The sequence below is a fragment of the Loxodonta africana genome, chromosome 3 (assembly GCF_030014295.1).
Source record: "Loxodonta africana isolate mLoxAfr1 chromosome 3, mLoxAfr1.hap2, whole genome shotgun sequence".
Taxonomy (NCBI): domain Eukaryota; kingdom Metazoa; phylum Chordata; class Mammalia; order Proboscidea; family Elephantidae; genus Loxodonta; species Loxodonta africana.
The window spans coordinates 12,902,501-12,923,306 of record NC_087344.1 but is presented as its reverse complement, the minus strand read 5'-3'; the positions used below and the strand labels follow the sequence as shown (position 1 = coordinate 12,923,306).

Genomic DNA, 20,806 nt, shown 5'->3' with positions numbered 1-20,806 from the left:
GCGGGTCTTTGTGAAGCACCGAGACATTCCCATAGTCAAGACCAACAACCGGGCTCTCAGCTACGTCCTGCTCCTCTCCCTCCTCCTGGCTTCCTCTGCTCCTTACTCTTCATCGGCCTTCCCAACACAGCCACCTGCATCCTCTGACACATCATATTTGGAGTTGTGTTCACTGTGGCTGTTCCCACTGTTTGGGCCAAAACCATTACTGTGACTCTGGCATTCAAGGCCATGAAACCTGGAAGGACCATGAGGCGGTTGCTGGTTTCAGGGGCTTCTAACTCTGCGGTTCCCATCTGCTCTCTGATCCAAGTGATTATCTGTGGGATCTGGCTGGGAACCTCTCCCCCTTTTATTGACATAGACACACACTCTGAGCCCAGGCAACTCATCATTGAGTGCAACAAGCATTCAGTCATTGCTTTCTACCGTATCCTGGGATACCTGGGCTCCTTGGCCCTAGGAACTTTTTCCTTGGCTTATGTTATATTCATGAATTGAATTGTGTCCTCCAAAAATATGTGCCAACTTGGCTAGACCATGATTCCCAGTATTGTGTGATTTTTCACTATTTTGTCATCTTATGTGATTTTCCTATGTGTTGTAAGTCCTACTTCTATGATATTAATGAGGCAGGATTAAAGGCAGTTATGTTAATGAGGTAGGACTCAATCTACAAGATTAGGCTGTGTCTTAAATCAACTTCTTTTGAGATATAAAAGAGAGAAGGGAGCAGAGAGACATGGGGACCTCATACCACCAAGAAACAAGAGCCAGGAGAACAACGTGTCCTTTGGACCTAGGATCCCTGCAGCAAGACACCCCTACACCAGGGGAAGATTGATGGCAAGGACCTTCTCCCAGAGCCTACAGAGATAGAAAGCCTTCTCCTGGAGCTGGAGACCTGAATTCAGACTTCTAGCCTCCTGGACTGTGAGGGAATAAATTTCTCTTTGTTAAAGCCATCAACTTGTGGCGTTTCTGTTATAGCAGCTCTAGATAACTAAGACAGCTTACCTGGCCAGGAACCTGCATGACACTTCCAATGAAGCCAAGTTCTTGACATTCACCATGCTGGTGTTCTGCAGTGTCTGGGTCACTTTCCACCCTGTCTACCACAGCACCAAGGGGAAGGCCATGGTGGCAGTGTAGATCTTCTCCATCTTGGCCTCTAGTTCGGGGCTACTAGGCTGCATCTTTGCCGCAAAGTGCTACATTATTCTGATGAAGCCTGGTAACAACTCTTTGAAAGAACTAAAAGATAAAATTGATTCCAGGGGAAATAGGTGTTCTAAGGATGTCTCTCACAAGTCTCTATCACATTTTTAGGCTTTTGAACAATAAACTGCCCTGTTTTTGCAATCACATATCATAAAATAACTGAAACCGCTTTACTTCTTTATTTGTCAACAAGTTCTCTCTCTCAACTGTGTACAACTACCCTAACCAACTTTCATGGCTCACAAACAGGAATTTTATCTCAGATTAATATTAAAATGCTACTATCAAAAATGTTGCTTTTGAATTGATTTCTACAGTTCCTTCGGTAACTGAGAGACACTGTAAACGTTCATATTTCAGTAGAATATCTAAGTTATATACACGTTTTGTTTTCTGTTTTCTTCTTATTTTTTAGAGTTTTCCATTTTAATTTTATCTTTATAATATATTTGGACTTTTTTCAGAATACAAGATATAATTCTTCCCTATTGCTGTAAAGTTGATTCCAACTCCTGGTGACCCCATCTGTGACAGAGTATAACACCTCCATAGGGCTTTCTTGGCTGTATTCTTACAGAAGCAGATCGCCAGGCCTTTCTTCTGCTGTGCCAACCTTTAAGTTAGTGGTCAATCATAAACCATTCCCACCACCCACAGACCTCAAGGTTTAATTGGTCAACTTAATTTTTTTACAAAAATATAATCCATTCTCCACAAACACATTACTAAATCACAGTTGTGCAACTGTTTTGAAATGCTGTCTTCATTACATACTTCGTGTTCGTGTACGTATACACGAAAATGTATCTGACCTTTATGATTCCCGTCCATCAATTTATTGCATTTGTTTTTGTTTTTTGCCCAAATATCAAACTTGAGAGAATTCTTTATTGAGGCGAAATCCACATAACATAAAATTAATCATATTAAATTGAACAAATCAGTGACAGGGCATTCACAATATTCTGCACCCACCACCTCTGTCTAGTTCTAAAATATTGTCATCTCACCAAAATAATACTCTTCACCCAATAGGCAGTTAACCCCCCGTTCCTCTCTTAGTCCAGCTCCTGGAAACCACCAATCTGCATATTTTTCCACAAGAAATTTAACTCAGAACCACCAAAAAAATTTTTTAATTACTTGCAGTGAGATGAAGATGGAAAATGAGCTCATGCAGGGCTGTAGCTCTCAGAAAATAACATTATCCAGTGGCATTTTCACAAGCTTTATTACTTACACAGTAATCAGGACAAAGAGGAATTGGGTAAGATTCAGCATGTCGGTCTCCCTCAGACCACCGTCCCAGGGAGTTGACAAGGAAGCCTCCTCTACGCACACCCCGCAATGCATTGTAGGAGAAAGATGAAGGGACAAAGGGACTTGGGCATTACATACCTTAAAGCGGAGGGGTATGTGTGCTGGAGTGCATGAGAAAAGAGAAAGTTGCCTTTGTTCAAGTATAGCCGGCCTGACCATCCTGGTACCAGGAAGTTGTCTTTGCTCAAGTGCAACAGCACAGCCTATCCTGTGATCAATGTGCGTAACCAGAAAGAACATTCCTTCCCCTCTAGCTACAAGATTCATTGTGTAAGCCTGCATTTTCTGATTAACGTTTGATGATACAAAGGGTTAAAAGTCACCAGGAGAAACTGCCTCCCCTGAGATGCATACTTAGTACAATTAAGCAGTGGGAGGTGAAACTCACACTGGGGAAGCAGCTGCTCCAGCGGCATTGCTCTTGATAAAGTGGCCAGACCCTAATTGACGGTGAACATCTTAATGAACCTCAAATTTTAACAAATATTTTACAAATACTGTTTAAGTTTGACCTGCATCATCATTCAAAGCAGTGACTCTTACCTTCAAGAATTTGGTGGTCCGTCAGATATTGCCTGGTCCAACCCCCGACACACACGAACATATTAAACCATTGCGGTTATCAGACCTCAGCTCAGCAGTCAATGCAGCACAGTGGTTGGGGGAATATCGTTGGCATCACAGGATCTGGGGTTCAAGTCCCAACTCTACCACTTCATGAAAACATTGGTGAGTTACTCTCCCTCTTTGAATCTCATTTTTGTTTACACATAAAACATTATTGTCCCCATATCACAAAGCCTTCATGAGAACTAAATGACATAAACTTAGCAGATCGAGCGGGCAACAAATGTTAGTTGTTACTAGTATAATTATCAATTCAGTAACAGGGAGATCTCATCTTTACAACGTAGGTCCTCTCATTTGTGAAAAGAGTAAAGAAAGAATATACTTAAAGTGATTAAGAATGTTACCTTTTCTTTCCACAAGTCTTCAGGAGAAAATGTGAACCCAAGTAGTCTTGGATCTGGGAGGAGCTGGGTAGACATGTAGCCTTGGACCTAAGGCCTGAGCAGCTGTCACCCCAGGCGCCCCCTGTGTGGTCATCACTTTGGCCTGAGCCCAGCTCTGTTGAGCACTTTGACTAAAGCCATCCTCACCTCCTGGTTCCTCAGGCTGTAGATGAGGGGGTTGAGTGTGGGGGTGATGAGGCTGTAGAAGAGAGAGACCACACTGTCCTGGTGTGGGCTGTGGTAGGCACCAGGCACCATGTACGTGAACACAGCTGCGCCATAGAAGAGGCCCACCACGGTGATGTGTGAGGAGCAGGTGGCGATGGCCTTGTGTCGGGCCTCATCTGAGCGCATACGTAAAACAGCCCCCAGCACGTGGCCGTAGGAGGCGGTGATGAGGGACAGGGGAAGCACAAGGATCAGCACTCCAGAGGTGGACAACGCCAACTCATAGACAGACGTGTCTGTGCAGGATAGCTTCAGCAGGTCAGGCACCTCACAGAAGAAGTGGTCCACGATGCGGGAGGCACAGTAGGGGAAGTGCAGGGTGATGGAAGTCTGGACAGAGGCATTGAGCATACCTGCCAGCCAGGAGGTGCCCACCATGAGCATGCATACCTGGCGTCTCATGAGCACAGGATACTGTAGGGGGTAGCACACAGCAACATAACGGTCATAGGACATGAGGGCCAGCAGGACACCCTCAGCCACACCCATCATTGTCAAGAAGAATATCTGAGCTGCACAGCCCTCAAAGGATATGGAAGCTTCTCCCTGCAGGAAGTCGGCAGCCATCTTGGGAATGGTGACCAGTGGAAAGCCAACATCAAACAGAGAGAGTTGGCTGAGCAGAAAGTACATGGATGTGTGCAGGTGGGAGTCCATGCGAATGAGAAAGAGCAAGATGGTGTTGCCCAGAAGGCCCATGGTGAACATGGCTGCCACCAGGGAGAAGAGGAACTGACGAGGCCCTGAGTGACTGAAGAGCCCCACCAGAATGAAGTCTGAGGCCACTGACTGGTTCATATCCCCCATGCTTCATGCAGCATACTGTAACTGCAGGAAAAACAGGAGAATTTTGGCAAAGAGACCTTTGGATGAGGATGGCAAATAATTTCATCCTACACGCCAAGGGCAATCAACTGACAGTGGCTGCCTCGGTTGCTGTCTCGAAAAGAGTCATCAGGCCACAACTAGAATCAGGAGGAAAAAAGCCATGATTGATTAATATGTCTGTCAGAGGGATGGGATGGGAGAGCAGCAACAAGCATCCCTGAAGGAGACACTGGGCACAACCCAGTCAAGAGCTAACTACTGACCCTTGCAGTCAAAATTTCGAGGTCCAGGAGAGATTGCAACCCTCATCCATTGCTAGTGGGAATGTAAAATGGTGCAGCCACTGTGGAAGACAGTTTAATGGCTCCTCAAAAACCTGAGCGTAGGGCTATCATGTGACCCAGCAATCCTAATACCAAAAAGAGTGAAGGCAGGAACTCAAACAGACCCAGGCACCAGTGTTCATTGTAGTACTATTTACAAAAACCAAAGGGTAGAGACAACTGAAATGTCCATCAACAGAGAAATGGAGAAACGAAATGTGATAGATAGATAGATTTATATATACACACACACAGTGGAATACTACTTAGTCATATAAAGAAATGAAGTCCTGATGCATGGCACAACACAGATGAACCTTGAAAACACCATGCTGAGTGAAATTAATCAGTCGCAAAAGGAAAAATACTGTGTAATCTCACTTATTTAAATAAATAAGCAAATATATAGAAACCAAAGATCGTTAGTGGTTACCAGGGGTGGGAGGGAGGAGGAAAGGGGAAGGTTTAGCTTAGGGGACATTGAGTCTATGTTAATGATGGTGGAACGATTTGCAAAAGAATAGCGAGAATGGTTGTACAACTTGAAGAATGTAATCAATGTTGCTGAATTGTACGTGTAGAAATTGTTGAGGTGGCATATGTTTTGCTGTGTATATAATCACCACAAAAAGAAAAAGAGAGGCACCCAGGAGTCAGATTAAAACGGACTTGGATTCCCAGCCTAGCCACCTTGTAGCAATGTGACCTTGGGAAGTTATTCAACCTGTTTCCTCATCCATAAGGTGGGTGACAGTGATCCAGGTTACAAGCATTGCTGTGAAGATTAACTTAAAGGAAGACTGTAAGAGTTTCGTGCCCATCACACGGCAAGTGCTCAATAAATTTTTAAAAATGATTACAGAAACCCAAACAAATCCATTGCCATCGAGTTGATTCCAACTCATAGCGACCCTATAGGACAGAGTAGAACTGCCCCATAGCATTTCCAAGAAGCGGCTGGTGGATTCAAACTGCCAACCTTTTGGATAGCAGCTGAACAGTTAACCACTGCACCACCAAGGCTCAAACTTCTCTACAGGGAAAAAGTATTAAAGATGGCTGGCTGGTGAATACAATCTATTCCTTCTGTAGAGTTTTACGCACCATTTCCCCTGCCTGGCTTGTTCTTCTTCCATCCTGAGCAGCAACTGAACTCTAAGGAATACTTTGAGACTTGTCTTAAAGGGATGGCTTCCTTGTGAAGTTTTCTGTCATCTCTGAAAACTCAGATTCTCATTCTTTTGTGCTCCTATAATACTTTGTATGACGTCCCTTTTTTCCCTGGATGGGGCAAACAGTTTGCACTCCACTGTTAATCTAAAGGTTAGCAGTTCAAACCCACTCAGAGGCACCACAGGAGAAAATTCTGGCAATCTGCTTCCATAAAGATCACAGCCAAGAAAACATTATGAACCCATGAGCCATCATTAAACTAAACAGCAGTTTAGCCCAATTAATGAAGAATGTTTTCCTTGAGCGTTGAGTTCTTATAAAGAATTTTCCATATGTGTGTAAACTGACAACAGTTAATCTAAAACAGAGATGAGAATTTTGAGGGGCACAGAGTTTAAATTAATGGTGATGAAAAAATATGCGTAGAGATAGTGAGAATAGTGACACATCGTGAAGTATATAACCAATGCCGTTGAACTGTACACGTAGAAATTGTGAATGGATGATTGTTTGGTTGTGCATATTGCCACCAAAAAGAAATTAAAAAAAAAAACCTGTGGAGCAGTTCTACTCTGTCACACATGGAGTTGCCATGAATTAAAATTGACCCAACGAGTTTGCTTTTTTTGTTTGTTTAATACTTTGTATAAACTTCTTCTAGCCCTTATTGCAAACACGTAAACGCTTTTCATTATCTATGTATTGCTATAGTTCTGATACTTGACTTTGAACTCCTTAAGATCAAGAGCGGGTTGTATCTACTGTTGTATTTTCTTGCACGGTCACAAACCCAAGCAGGGGCTCAACAAATATCGGTTAAATAAAAAAGAAAAAGAGATAGCTGGCTAGATGACCTGTGCTTAGCACGGTACCAGGAACATAAGACATTCCCAGGAAATGCTGGCTCTTATTGCTGTTATTAATCAACATTGTGGCCTCTTCAACAGTCAAGCCTGACCCTTTTCAGCTCGGCCTTCCTGGTGCTGCTCTGTGACTCTGGCGCCCTTGCCCTTACTCGGTAGAAGAAACCTATCTTACCCGTCTCTGGCCTCTGAGATCCGTTAGCAGGTTCTTTAAAGTCCATTCATTTCCTCCCACAGCCCCATTGACTTAGATGAGAGCTTCTCAGTCTTGGCACTATTGACATCTGGGGTGGACAATTTTTTGGTAAAAAATCAATTGCCATCGAGTCAATTCCAACTCATGGCGACCCCACGCGGGTCAGAGTAGAACTGTGCTCCATAGGGTTTCTAGTGGCTGATTTTCAAAAGGGAAATTGCCAGGCCTTTCTTTCAAGGTGCCTCTGGGTGGACTCAAACCTTAAACTTTTTGGTTAGCAGCCAAGCACATTAACTATTTGCAGCACCCAGATGGCTCAAGCAGCTTGCAGTTGGCTGCTAACCAAAAGGTTGGCAGTTCAAACTCACCTAGCCGCTCCATAGAAAAAAGATCTGGTGAACTGCTTCTGTAAAGATTATAGCCAAGAATACCTCATGGTGCAGTTCTACTCTGTCACACCTGGGGTGGCCATGAGCTGCAATCAACTCAGTGGCAAAGGGTTTGGTTTCTTGGCTTAATTCTTTGTGATGTTGGGGGTGGGGGGCTGTCCTATGCGTTGTAGGATGTTCAGCAGCACCCTTGGTGTCTCTCCTCTAGAAGCCAATATCACCTCCCAGTTATGACAGTGAAAATTGGCTCCAGACATTGCCAAATAGTCCCTGGGGTGGGGCAAAATCGCCCCCATCTGAGAACCACTGACTTAGAGTTTCAGGGAAGGTGAGCTTACAATGATCTGGAGAGATTTCACCCAGCAGTTTCTCTTCCAGATATTTATTTTAAAATTGCATTATGTTCAGACCCAGCCTAAATCCTGGGAATATCATGATTTCCATACCAACCAAAAGGTTGGCAGTTCAAACCCACCCAGGGGTGCCACAGAAGAAAGGCCTGGCAATCTGTTTCCATAAAGATCATAGCCAAGAAAACCCTATGAAGCAGTTCTATTCTCTAACACATGGGGCCTCCATGAGTCAGAAGTGACTTGACAGCAATGGGTTTACAAAGGCAAAAAAAATTTAATCCTTAAAATTTGTTGCCAACCTATAGCCAAATCACCCCTCCAGTCACCAAGCGTCCCAGCCAATAAAACAGCATTTACTGCGAACCCCTGCCAAGGGCTGTGTATGTGACCAGGTGAACCTGGTCCTGCTCTGTCCACTCATGTTGTTGTTGTTGTCGAGTGCTGTCAAGTCCATTCCAACTCTTAGCAACCCCATGTGACAGAGTAGAACTGCTCCATAGGATTTTCTAGGCTGTAATCTTTTTTTTTTTTTTTTTTTAAATAAGAGAGCGTGTCATTAGGTCTTTCTCCTGTGGAGCCACTGGGTGGGCTCCAACCGCCAACCTTTCTTTTAGCAGCTGAGCGCTTAAGCATCGCGCCACCAGGGCTTCTGTCCACTCATATAGCCCCACCAGTGGTGTGATCGCTGTGAAGCAGGCATTGGGCTGTGTTTTACATGCTCGATTCTTTCCATCCTCAGAACAACACTGCCCTCAGATTATTATGATTTATCTGTATTTTTTTTAGATGGGAAAACAGAGACTCAAAGACATGTAGTGACTTCTTCAGCATCACCCAGCAAGGAAGTAATAGAGAAAGGATTTGAATGAATTATTGACCTAATTCCAAAAGCCATATTTTTCCCTCCACATTCTATGCCTCTCCCCTCAAACACTGTAACAGAGCTTTCAGAAATTACTTCACACACACACACACACACACACACACACACACACACACACACACACACAATCTCTGACTCCCCCTCACAGCGAAGTCATGATTTTTTTGGCTAAAGGGTGATCGTGTCCAGTCAGGCCATGAGCCACACACTCACCATCCCACAGGGCCCACGGTTCACTCCAGAATGGTTCTTGGGCTGGTGTTTCTCCTGGCCTCACGCACCACTGCCCTTTGGGTAAGTGGGGAAGGCATCTGAGCCAACAGCTCCCTAGGATCTGCCTTGGGTCTCTGGAACTCTCTCAGGGAGAGGTCATGAAGATTGACTTTTGAGTCTGGGATACAAAGTGATGGTCCTACCACTGGTACATCTAATCCTTCTACTTTCTGGGCCCCTCATTTAGTGTCTCTCTATGTCTTACACGCACACACACACACACACACACACACACACACACGCACACTCAGCCCTGTGTGCCCCCACCTCACCTTTCTTTCCAGAGTTCCCACGTGTTCCCATCGCTGTTGAGGCACCTAAAACCCCTGATTCTGGAATCTTAAGCCAGCAGTTCCTCTAATCTAGTTGTGATTCCCTCATGTCTTGGTTTGTCCTAAGCTTTCTAGACACTCTTCCCCCAGGACCTCTTTTCGAAAAAACTATTTCCACCCACCCACCCACCACCACCGTTCAGGCAGGCAGGGCTGGGCAGAGCCAGGTCATGATTCATTCTTATGGGTCATCTCACAGTTACTCCTAAGTAAATTCTTTGTCTTTGGTTTCAGCCCCTTTGACAAGTTTCTGAGTTGTCGTTTTACTTCTTCCCTTCCTCCATTTTCTTCAGTGATGAAAAAGTTTGGGCTTGGAGTCCCTTTGCTAAAACTGAGTGATCTTCTCATTGCCAATAAAACTCATCATTCTCCATCATGAGTAGGCATGACTTGGGTCTTTGGTCCCAATTAAAAATGATTAAATAATGATTATTTAGGAGAATAATTAACAATAATAATTAAATAATGATTTAGAAGAATCATCAAAGAATTGACTTGGGAGTCACCATGAGATGTCCCAGGCCAGATAAGAATTTGCAGCACACTGTCACTTACATTGTTTATTTAATTCTCACATCCAGCTACCACCACAGCTCAAGGCTCAGTGGCAAGCCTTGCTCAATAAATACGTGTTGAGTGAGTAAGTTCTCCAAGAGAATCAATACTTTTGTTGGAGCTAATGGTTTAGACTAATGAACTCAGAGAAGGCAAGTGACTTGTCGGTAGTCTATTTCGGTACTAAGAAGGTGGGCTTCGATTTGGACCCCCGTCTGTTCTGATTCCAAATCTTGAGTTCTCTGTATTCTGGATGCTGTCTCTTTCTTAGAGTAAATGCTCAGTTCTTCTGGCCTAGAGTTCAGAGCTGAGAACCCCTCCAGGGGACCACTGTTATGGATAGCCAGGCCCCAGAAGGTGACCTGAAAGGTGCCCCCAACCTATGCCAGATAGGTTGCTTTGGTCCCAGTCCCATGACCTCAGTCAGATCTCCACACTTCAATGCTTTGGACAACCCTAATAGAAGGTCAAGCATGAACATCGTCATGGTGATGTCCTTATATCTAGAGGTCTGCCCCACTTGGGTTCCCAGTAGCGATAATGGACAAAAAAAGTAGAGTTCAGTCTAACACCTGGACATCTGCCTGCAAGGTAGGTACTGTCAGAGAGGTAGACCAGAATCCTTCTCTCTATCCAAATACCTGTATGGACTCATTCTAGCATGTTTATGGGAAAAAAAACCAGCAATTCTTTGGATCTGTCTTGCCACTATATCTCCTAAATCATGCCTAGACCCCTAAGACCTCCACAAGCCCTGGGTGCCAAGCACTCACTCCCACTCACCAGGGTCTGGGTGCAGATAGTAGGTCACCCTTCTCAGCATCCCATGAGCATATTTACCCCCCTAATCCCAAGACAGTCCTTGATAAAACCTCCCTGGATTCCAGAACCATGGGCTTAACTGCACAGAGATCAATATTATCAACTGGAGATAAGGGCTCCAGGGGGAGCTATTGCATCAGAGAGCCCCCCGGGGTCTCCCTGTCTGCTGGAGAAAAAATTAGTTGCAGTGGGAGCTTGGGGCCCTTGATATTTGGATTGTCCCTGGAGTTGTTGTGTGCTGTCAAGTCAATTTTGACCCGTGTTGACCCTATGTGACAGAGTAGAACTGCCCCATAGGGTTTTCTTGGCTGTAGTCTTTACGGAAGCAAATGGCAAGGTCTTTGGGGGAAGCAAATGTACTCACCGCTCAATTAATCACAGGAGATGGGCAACTCTAACGTGGATAATTGGACGTGCCAGATAATCCAAATATGTTTGTTTGGATTCAGATGGAAGGAGGGGATGTGAGAATCTCATTCACATTCTGGACTCATTCAAAAAAAACTTGATGTTCAGGGAATATCTTCTGAATCAAATAGTTAGTGATTGTGGTAGACTAAGCCAGGGACAGCTTCCCTAGGTTGACAATTCTTCCTCTAAACTCCAATCCTTAGGAACCTCCACGACTCAAGAGAAGCAATGGTCTAGAGTCAGAAGGTCCCAGTGTCTATGATGTAAGCCTATAATGTTGTTGTCGTTAGGTGCCATCAAGTCAATTTTTGACTCATAGCAACCCCACGTGACAGAGTAGAACTACCCCACAGTTTCCTAGGCTAGAATCTTTATGGGAGCATATCATCAGTTATTTCTCCCGTGAAGCCACTAGGTGGGTTTGAACTGCCAACATTTTGGTTAGCAGCCGAACACTTAACTGTTGCACCACCAGGGCTCCTTTTTATCTAAGTTAGACATTCCAAATATGCACCTCTGATTACAAATCTATAATGTAAGTTACCCTAATATAATCTGACCTAGACACCCACTGATAAAACCCTCATTGTTCAAGATCAGAAGGACTGTTGTTGTTGTTGTTGTTAGGTGCCATTGAGTTGGTTCCAACTCAAAGCAACCCAATGTACAACAGAAGGAAACACTGTCCGGTCCTGTGCCATCCCCACAATCATTGCTAATCATGAGCCCATCATTGCAGTCACTGTGTTAATCCATCTTGTTGAGGGTCTTCTTCTCTTTTGCTGACCCTCTACTTTACCAAGAATGATGTCCTTCTCCAGGGACTGGTCCCTCTTGATAGCGTGTATAAAATACATGAGACGAAGTCTCACCATTGTTGTTTCTAAGGAGCATTCTGGCTGTAATTCTTCTAAGACAGATTTGTTCACTCTTCTAGTAGTCCATGGTATATTCAATATTCAAAGGCATCAATTCTTTAGTCTTCGTTATTCATTGTCCAGCTTTCACATGCATATGAGGCAACTGAAAATATCATGGCTTGGGTCAGGCACACCTTAGTCTTCAAAGTCACATCTTTGCTTTTCAACACTTTAAAGCGGTCCTTTGCAGCAGATTTGCCCAAAGCAATGCGTCTTTTGATTTCTTGACTTCTGCTGCCATGGGAGTTGATTGTGGATCCAAGTAAAATGAAATCCTTGACAACTTCAATCTTTTTTCCATTTATCATGATATTGCTTATTTGTCCAGTTGTGAGGATTTTTGTTTTCTTTATGTTAAGATGTAGTCCATACCGGAGGCTATAGTCTTTAGTCTTCAATGGTAAGAGTTTCAAATCCTCTTTGCTTTCACTAAGCAAGGTTTTGTCATCTGCATGGCCTCCTTCTCTTCAAATGAGAGAATGTACAGGCAGAACTACTCTGTCAGTCAAGTCTCTGACCCTCCCCAAAGACTGAGACTTTGTTGGTGACACTGTCTGCCACAGTCCTCAGATCCCCACAATGAGGGACCTCTGCTGAAGATGAGCCACTGCTCAAGCCTTCATCCCAAGACTGCTCATTAAAGGTCAATGCTTAAAGCCTGAAGATTTGGACTTTAATTATTGGACCAACTTTCCCCTACCTTGGTTCTCTGGATCTACATGTATGTCTTGGGGTCTTACCTATGTACAGTGCCATGACCACCTTGCAACAACAATGAGTTTATGCATGACACACCTGAGCATTTCTCTACTTATTTTAAAAAATAAGATCCCTACAAGACAGTGCTTGTCTTAGTTATCTAGTGCTGCTATAACAGAAATACCACAAATGGGTGTCTTTAACAAACAGAAGTTTATTTTCTCACACTTTAGAAGGCTAGAAGTTCAAATTCAGGTATCAGCTCTGGAGGAAAGACTTCTCTCTCTGTCAGCTCTGGAAGAAGAGCCTTGACTCTGAGATTTTGCTCCTGGACTATCTTCATGTGGCTTGGTATCTTTCTTCCCCAGTCTCTGCTTGCTTGCTTGTTCTAATCTGCTGTTTTTATATTTTGTAAGAGATTGACTCAAAACATACCCTACACTAATTCTGCCTCATTAATGTAAGAAAGACAACCCATTCTCAAATGGGATTATAACCACAGGCTTAGAGGTTAGAATTTACAAGGCATATTTTTGGGGAACAAAATCCAATCCATAACAGTGACCAGGAGTTCGCTGGGTGTCTACAGGCTGAGCCAGGCAAAGGACAGAGACCAGAGAATCAGGCAGCCCTAGACAGGGCTGCCCAATGCAGGAAGTCAAAGATCGGTCACTCAAGGCCATTGCAGAATGGGTTGCCAGGAATCCTGCTCAAAATGAAGATGAATCAGGCAGAAAGCAACAAGATGGAATGAGGGTGGAAGAAGGGCTGATGATCAGCAAATTCTTGGTACCGTACCACCACTGTCTACTCCCAACTCCATGGCATACCTTTGTCATTGATCTCATTACTCTGTACCACCAAGCCTGGATGTTGTTGTCGTTAGGTGCCATCGATTCAGTTCCAACTCATAGCGGCTCTGTGTAAAACAGAATGAAACACTGCCCAATCCTACCCCATCCTCATGATCATTGTTATGCTTGAGCCCATTTTTGCAGCCACTGTGTCAATCCATCTCATTGAAGGTCTTCCTCTTTTTCGATGACCCTCTACTTTACCAAGCATGGTGTTCTTCTCCAGGGACTGATCCTTCTTAATAACTTGTTCAAAGTATGTGAGACGTAGTTTCACCATCCTTGCTTCTAAAGTACACTCTGATTATACTTCTTCCAAGACAGATTTGTTTGTTCTTTTAGCAGTCCATGGTATATTCAATATTCTTCGCCAACACAATTCAAGGCCATCAGTCCTTCTTCGGTCTTCCTTATTCATTGTCCAGCTTTTCTATGCATATGAGAGGATTGAAAACACCATGGCTTGGGTCAGGCTAACCTTAGTCTTCAAGGTGACGTCTTTCCTTTTCAAAATTTTAAAGAGGTCTTTTGCAGCAGATTTGCCCAATGCAATGCATCTTTTGATTTCTTGACTGATCCTTCTATGGGTGTTGATTATGGATCCAAGTACAATGAAATCCTTGACAACTTCAATCTTTTCTCTGTTTGTCACGATGTTGCTTATTGGTCCAGTTGTAAGGACTTTTATTTTCTTTTTGTTGAGGTGTAGTCCATACTGTAGGCTGTGGTCTTTGATTTTCATCAGTAAGTGCTTCAAGTCCACTTCACTTTCAGCATGCAAGGTTGTGTCATCTGCATATTGCAGGTTGTTAATGAGTCTGTCTCCAATCCTGATGCCTCGTTCTTCTTAACATAGTCCAGTTTCTAGGATTATTTGTTCAGCACACAGATTAAAGCCGTTCCTGACTTTAAACCACGCAATATCCCCTGTTCTGTTTGAAATATTGCCACTTGGGCTATGTTCAGGTTCCTCATGAGCACAATTAAGTGTTCTGGAATTCCCATTCTTCGCAATGTTATCCATAATCTGTTACGATCCACACAGTCAAATGCCTTTGTATAGTCAATAAAACAAAGTAAGCATCTCTCTGATATTCTCTGCTTTCAGCCAGGATCCATCTGACATCAGCAATGATATCCCTGGTTGCACGTCCTCTTCTAAATCCAGCTTGAATTTATGGCAGTTTCCTGTCAATATACTGCCACGGCCACTTTTGAATGATCTTCAGCAAAATTTTACTTGCGGTGATATTAATGATACTGTTCAATAATTTCCACATTCAATTGTATCACCTTTCTTGGGAATAAGAATAAATATGGATTTCTTCCAGTCGGTTGGCCAGGTAGTCGTCTTCCAAATTTCTTGGCATAGATGAGTGAGCACTTTCAGTGCTGCATTTGTTTGTTGAAACATCTCAATTGATATCCCGTCACTTCTTGGAGATTTGTTTTTCGTCAATGCCTTCAGTGCAACTTGGACTTCTTCCTTCAGTACCATCCTGATCATATGCTACCTCCTGAAATGGTTGAACATTGTCAACCAATTCTTTTTGGTGTAGTGACTGTGTATTGCTTCCATCTTCTTTTAATGCTTCCTGTGTCATTTAGCACTTTCCCTGTAGAGTCCTTGAATATTGCAACTTGAGGCTTGAATTTTTTCTTCAGCTCTTTCAGCTTGAGAAATGCCGAGTGTGTTCTTCCCTTTTGCTTTTTTATCTCCAGGTCTTTGCACATGTCATTATAATACTTTACTTTGTCTTCTCAAGTCGCCCTTTGAAATCTTCTGTTCAGCTCTTTTACTTCATTATTTGCTCCTTTTGCTTTAGCTACTTGATGTTCAAGAGCAAGTTTCAGAGTCTGCTCTGACATCCATTTTGGTCTTTTCTTTCTTTCCTGTCTTTTTAATGACCTCTTCCTTTCTTCAGGTATGATGTTCTTGATGCCATTCCACAACTCATCTGGTCTTCAGTCATTAGTGTTCCAGGCATCAAATATGTTTTTGAGATGGTCTCTAAATTCAGATGGGATATACTCAAGGTCATACTTTGGCTTTCATGGACTTGTTCTAAATTTCTTCAGTTTCAACTTGAACTTGCATATGAGCAATCAATGGTCTGCTCCACAGTTGGTCCCTGGCCTTGTTCTGACTGATGATATTGAGCTTTTCCATCATCTCTTTCCACAGATGTAGTCGATTTGATTCCCGTGTATTCCATCTGGTAAGGTCCACATGTACGGTTGCTGTTTATGTTGTAAAAAGACATTTGCAATGAAGAAGTCGTTGGTCTTACGAAATTCTATCATACAATGTCTGGCATCATTTCTATCACCAAGGCCATGTTTTCCAACTACTGATCCTTCTTCTTTGTTTCCAACTTTCACATTCCAATCACCAGTAATTATCAGTGCACCCTGATTGCATGTTTGATCAATTTCAGACTGCAGAAGTTGGTAAAAGTCTTCAATTTCTTCATCTTTGACCTTAGTAGTTGGTGCATAAATTTGAAAAATATTAATTGGTCTTCCTTGTAGGTGTATGGATATTATCCTATCACTGACAGTGTTGTACTTCAGGACCAAAAAAAAAACAAACCAAAACCACTGCCGTCTAGTTGATTCCAACCCATAGCAACCCTATAGGACAGAATAGAACTGCCCCATAGAGTTTCCAGGGGGCGCCTGGCAGATTCCAACTGCCGACCTTTTGGTTAGCAGCCGTAGCGCTTAACCACTACACCACCAGGGGATCTTGAAATGTTCTTTTTGACGATGAATGCAACACTATCCCTCTTCAAGCTGTCATTCCCAGCATAGCAGACCATATGATTGTCTGATTCAAAACAGCCAATACCAGTCCATTTCCACTCACTAATGGATATCAATGTCTATGTGTTCCATTTCATTTTTGACAATTTCCAATTTTCCTAGATTCATACTTCATACTATCTATGTTCTGATTACTAATGGATGTTTGCAGCTGTTTCTTCTCATTTTGAGTCGTGCTACATCAGCAAACGAATGTCCCAAAAGCCTGACTCCATCCATGTCATTAAGGTGGACTCTACTTTGAGGAGGCAGCTCTTCCCCAGTTGTATTTTGAGTGCCTTCTAACTTAAGGAGCTCATCTTCTGGCACTACATCAATGTTCCATTGCTATTCATAAGTTTTTCACTGGCTAATTCTTTTCAGAAGTAGACTGCCAGGTCCTTCTTCCTAGTCTGTCTTAGTCTGGAAGCTTAGCTGAAACCTGCCCGCCACAGGTGACTCTGCTAGTATTTGAATACTGGTGGCATAGCTTTTAGCATCACAGCAACACGTGAGCCCCATGGTACAACAAACTGACAGACCTGTGGATGGAGCGTCTCAACTCAGCACTCTACCTAGCCAAACCTAATCTGTTGGATTTGACTTTCATCAAGAAATACTCTTTCCAGAAGGGCTCTAGACCAGTAATCAAAGCAGTTAATTCACAAACTATTACAGTCTGAATGGATATAAGGAAATTACTCAAGAAAGTAATTCAACATACTGCTTCCTTCTTTGAGAAAGTCTTGCTATGAAAAAAAAAATGTCGGTTGAAGCAACACTTGGTATGTGATGGGTTTAAATTCTCTTCCAAGGTTCTTTTATCCTCAAGGGCCAAAAACAATTCACGGATCAGTACGTGTTCACAGACACATTTTGAGTAGCACTGCCATAGACTGTAGGTTGCTTTATTCATTTCTGTACAACTGGTGGCCAATGCACAGGAATACATCAATGTGGCAGAGCCATTTCATTCTCTTTAGAGAACAAGATGGTCAAAAAAGGCTGATAATCTAGATGTGTGCATCAAAAATTAATCTGTTGCATACTACCATCATATATTTTTGCCATTTCCATGTGCCATCAAGACCCTAATTTTCTTAGTACAAGCATCTCCTGCCTAATGTCAGTTATCCATTCCTGAAAAGCAGACGTGAAAAAAATGCCAGTTGGGACCCTATATTTCATTTGGTTATTTTAAATGGAAAAAACTGTGTATTACATCAACCCAATCTCTCCAATTTCCTCAAATGTAGCCAACATCAGTAAAAGGCCTATGTATCAGTTACAAACTACATTAGCATACTAAATACTTAAAATGTTAATTCCTATTGACCAAAAATGAATATAGTTATTAACAGTTGTTTGGATGAGGTCACGTCTTCTACTCCACTGCTTACTTCTCCAAGATTTTTTCACTTTGTCAAAGTTTTGGGAACTCATTGTACAACATTAACCTTTGTTTTTGCCAAAGTATAGAAGGTGCTAAGAAACATTCAGTACAAGTACACAACAACAGAGTGTGATATTGAATTTGATGTTATATCTCTCTTAGCACCAACAATATTGGAGACACACACTCTTGTTATCACTTGGGACACTTCAAAAATTCTACAAGTTATTGTCTTAGTTATCTGGTGCTGCTGAACAGAAGCACCACACTGGGTGGCTTTCAAGAACAGAAATTTATTTTCTCCCAGTTCTGGAGGCTAAAAGTCCAAATTAGGGTCTTGGATGTGTCAATTCGTTCTCTCTGTAGCTCTTAACCACTGTGTCACCCGGGTCCCCTCCCTGTAGGCAGTCCCGCATTCCTTGGTTCCTTGGCTTGTAGATGATGTCTATCTTCCCCAGTTTGTGCATGTTCACCTCTGTGTCTATGCTGCTCTTTATATAGCTCAGAAGTGATTAGGTTTAGGATTTACGCTACACTGGTATGACCTCAACTGGTTAATTAATTGCATTACATTGCATCATAGAGGGTGATTAGATTAGATTAGATGACATCCACGGGTACATGGGTTAGGATTCCAACATATATTTTGTTGTTGCTGTTGGTAGCACCGTTGAATCCATTCCAACTCACAATGACCCCATGTGACAAAGTTGAACTGCCCTATAGGGTTTTCTTGGCTGTAATCTTTACAGAAGCAGATTGCTACATCTTTCTCCCTCGGAGCCACTGAGTGGGTTGGAATTTTGGGGTGGGGTGGGGAGAAGCACAATTCAATCCACACCAGTGGTTCTGATATTCTACCAACTGTACTTGGAACATCAGATTCAAATTTCTGCACATTGTCTTATTTAAAGTCTTCTAAACTAAATTTAAAAATTTATTTTATTTTATTTTATTTAGTTTGATGTGAAAATAAACTTGTCCTGTACAACCATGGGCCAGAAAACATTACATTGAGAGGTAACTACACTCTATGAAGTTTGGGGCATTAACACCAAAAGGCTTTGCATTCTACTGAGAAAACATTAGTTATTAACTGACTCAAAGGGAGTTATTCTACAGAATATACCTGCATTTGTCTTTAATTACTCACTTTCAGGTTATTTTTTAAGAATTGACAGAATTTTATCTTTTAAGCTGGTATTGTACAACCCCTAAGCTATCACCTTTTGCCTTTGAAAGAGATAAGCCTGAAATTATGGGAATGGCTTTAAGGATTTTTGAAAAGTTTTTTTGTTTTTCTCAGTTTTTATAATGGAATGATGATTTTTTTTTTTTGAGATGAAGGTTTGCAGTTAGTACACATATTGTTTTATGGCACTGATTAACAACCCCACAGCATGTCAACACTCTCCCTTCTTGACCTCGGGTTCCCTATTACTAGCTTTCCTATCCCCTTCTGCCTTCTAGTCCTTGCCCCTGGGCTGGTGTACCAACGGAGTGATAATTCCGATGGTGTTGCTTGCCAAAATGACCAGACACTTATAAAAGAGGATAAGGAAGATACTTTCTACCTTGAGGTGCTCAGAAAGCCCCACCAGGATGAACTCTGTCCCTATGTCTGGTTGACCACCTCCATACATCATATAAACAAAGACACAGCCGGTGAGGATAATAGCATATCAAGTGGACTTATCGTATTCTCAGCAAAGGCCTTACACTGGAGACAATGGGCAAGGAATGCCCACACGTTCTAAAGAAAGGGCTAAACCTTTACCCACTCTTACCTCCAGCTTATGTAAGAGAAGCCTAGGGATTCATTGATAATCATAACCCAGCAGAGCCCCTTGCCCAAGGCAAATAAGGGCTTTGCTATGACACTTGGTGATACCACAAGTTGCTGTCAATTCCAACTCTTGGTGACACAGTGTATATCAGAATAGACCTGTGCTCCATAGCACAGTTGAAAAACCAATGGCTGATTTTTTGGAAGTAGATTGCTAAGCTTTTCTTTTGAGGCACCTCTGAGTGAACTTCAACCACCAACCTTTCACTTAGCAGCTGAATATGTTAACCATTTGCACCATCCAAGGATTCCAACTCTTGGAGACATGGAGGATAATGAAAACCAAAAGGTGCTTCAAGTATTTGAATAATAAAAATCGACCAAACCGTTGGGCTTATTTCATATCAGATTCTGCGCAAATGGCACTGTTATGGATTGAATTGTGTCCCCCAAAAATGTGTGTTGACTTGACTAGGTAATGATTCCCAGTACTGTGTGGTTGTCCACCATTTTGTGATCTGATGTGTTGTAAATCCTACCTCTATGCTGTTAATGATGCAGGATTAAAGGCAATTATGTTAATAAGGAAGGATTCAATCTATAGGATTAGGTTGTATCTTGAGTAAAACTCATTTGAGATATAAAAGAGAGAATCGAGCAGAGAAGAATAGGACCTCATACCACGAAGAAAGAAGAGCCAGGAGTGGAGCGTGTCCTTTGGACCCAGGGTCACCGTGCTGAGAAGCTCCCAGACCAGAGAAGATTGATGACAAGGACCTTCCCCCAGAGCCAACAGAGAAAGAAAGCCTTCTCCTGGAGCTGGAACCCGGAATTTGGACTTCCAGCCTTCTAAACTACGAGAGTGGAGCCCTGGTGGCACAATGGTTAAGAGCTGGTCTGCTAACCAAAAGGTTGGCAGTTTGAATCTACCAGCCTCCTTGGAAACCCTATGGGACAGTTCTACTCTGTCTTATAGGGTTGCTATGAGTTGAGATTGACTCAACAGCATGTAACAACAATAACAACAACAAGCTACAGAGAATAAATTTTTGTTTGTTAAACCCATCCATTTCCGTTATAGCAACACGGGATAACTAAGAGGGGCACTTCTTCAGAGAAGCCTCCCTGGACCACCCGCGATGGTTAGTTTCTTGTGTCAACTTGGC

General features: G+C 42.7%; 1 protein-coding gene across 1 annotated transcript; it reads right to left on the bottom strand.

Annotated features, from left to right (window-relative positions):
- Nucleotides 1-3,647: 3,647 nt before the first annotated feature.
- On the bottom strand, nucleotides 3,648-4,589 carry LOC100677228 (olfactory receptor 2Z1). The gene has a single exon (XM_003421322.2). It carries the CDS (start codon nucleotides 4,587-4,589, stop codon nucleotides 3,648-3,650), a length of 942 nt encoding a protein of 313 aa, XP_003421370.2.
- Between the last annotated feature and the right edge of the window lie 16,217 nt (nucleotides 4,590-20,806).

Coding starts and splice junctions, on each gene's coding strand:
- LOC100677228 (XM_003421322.2), bottom strand. CDS start 4,589: ATGGGGGATATGAACCAGTCAGTGGCCTCAGACTTCATTCTGGTGGGG.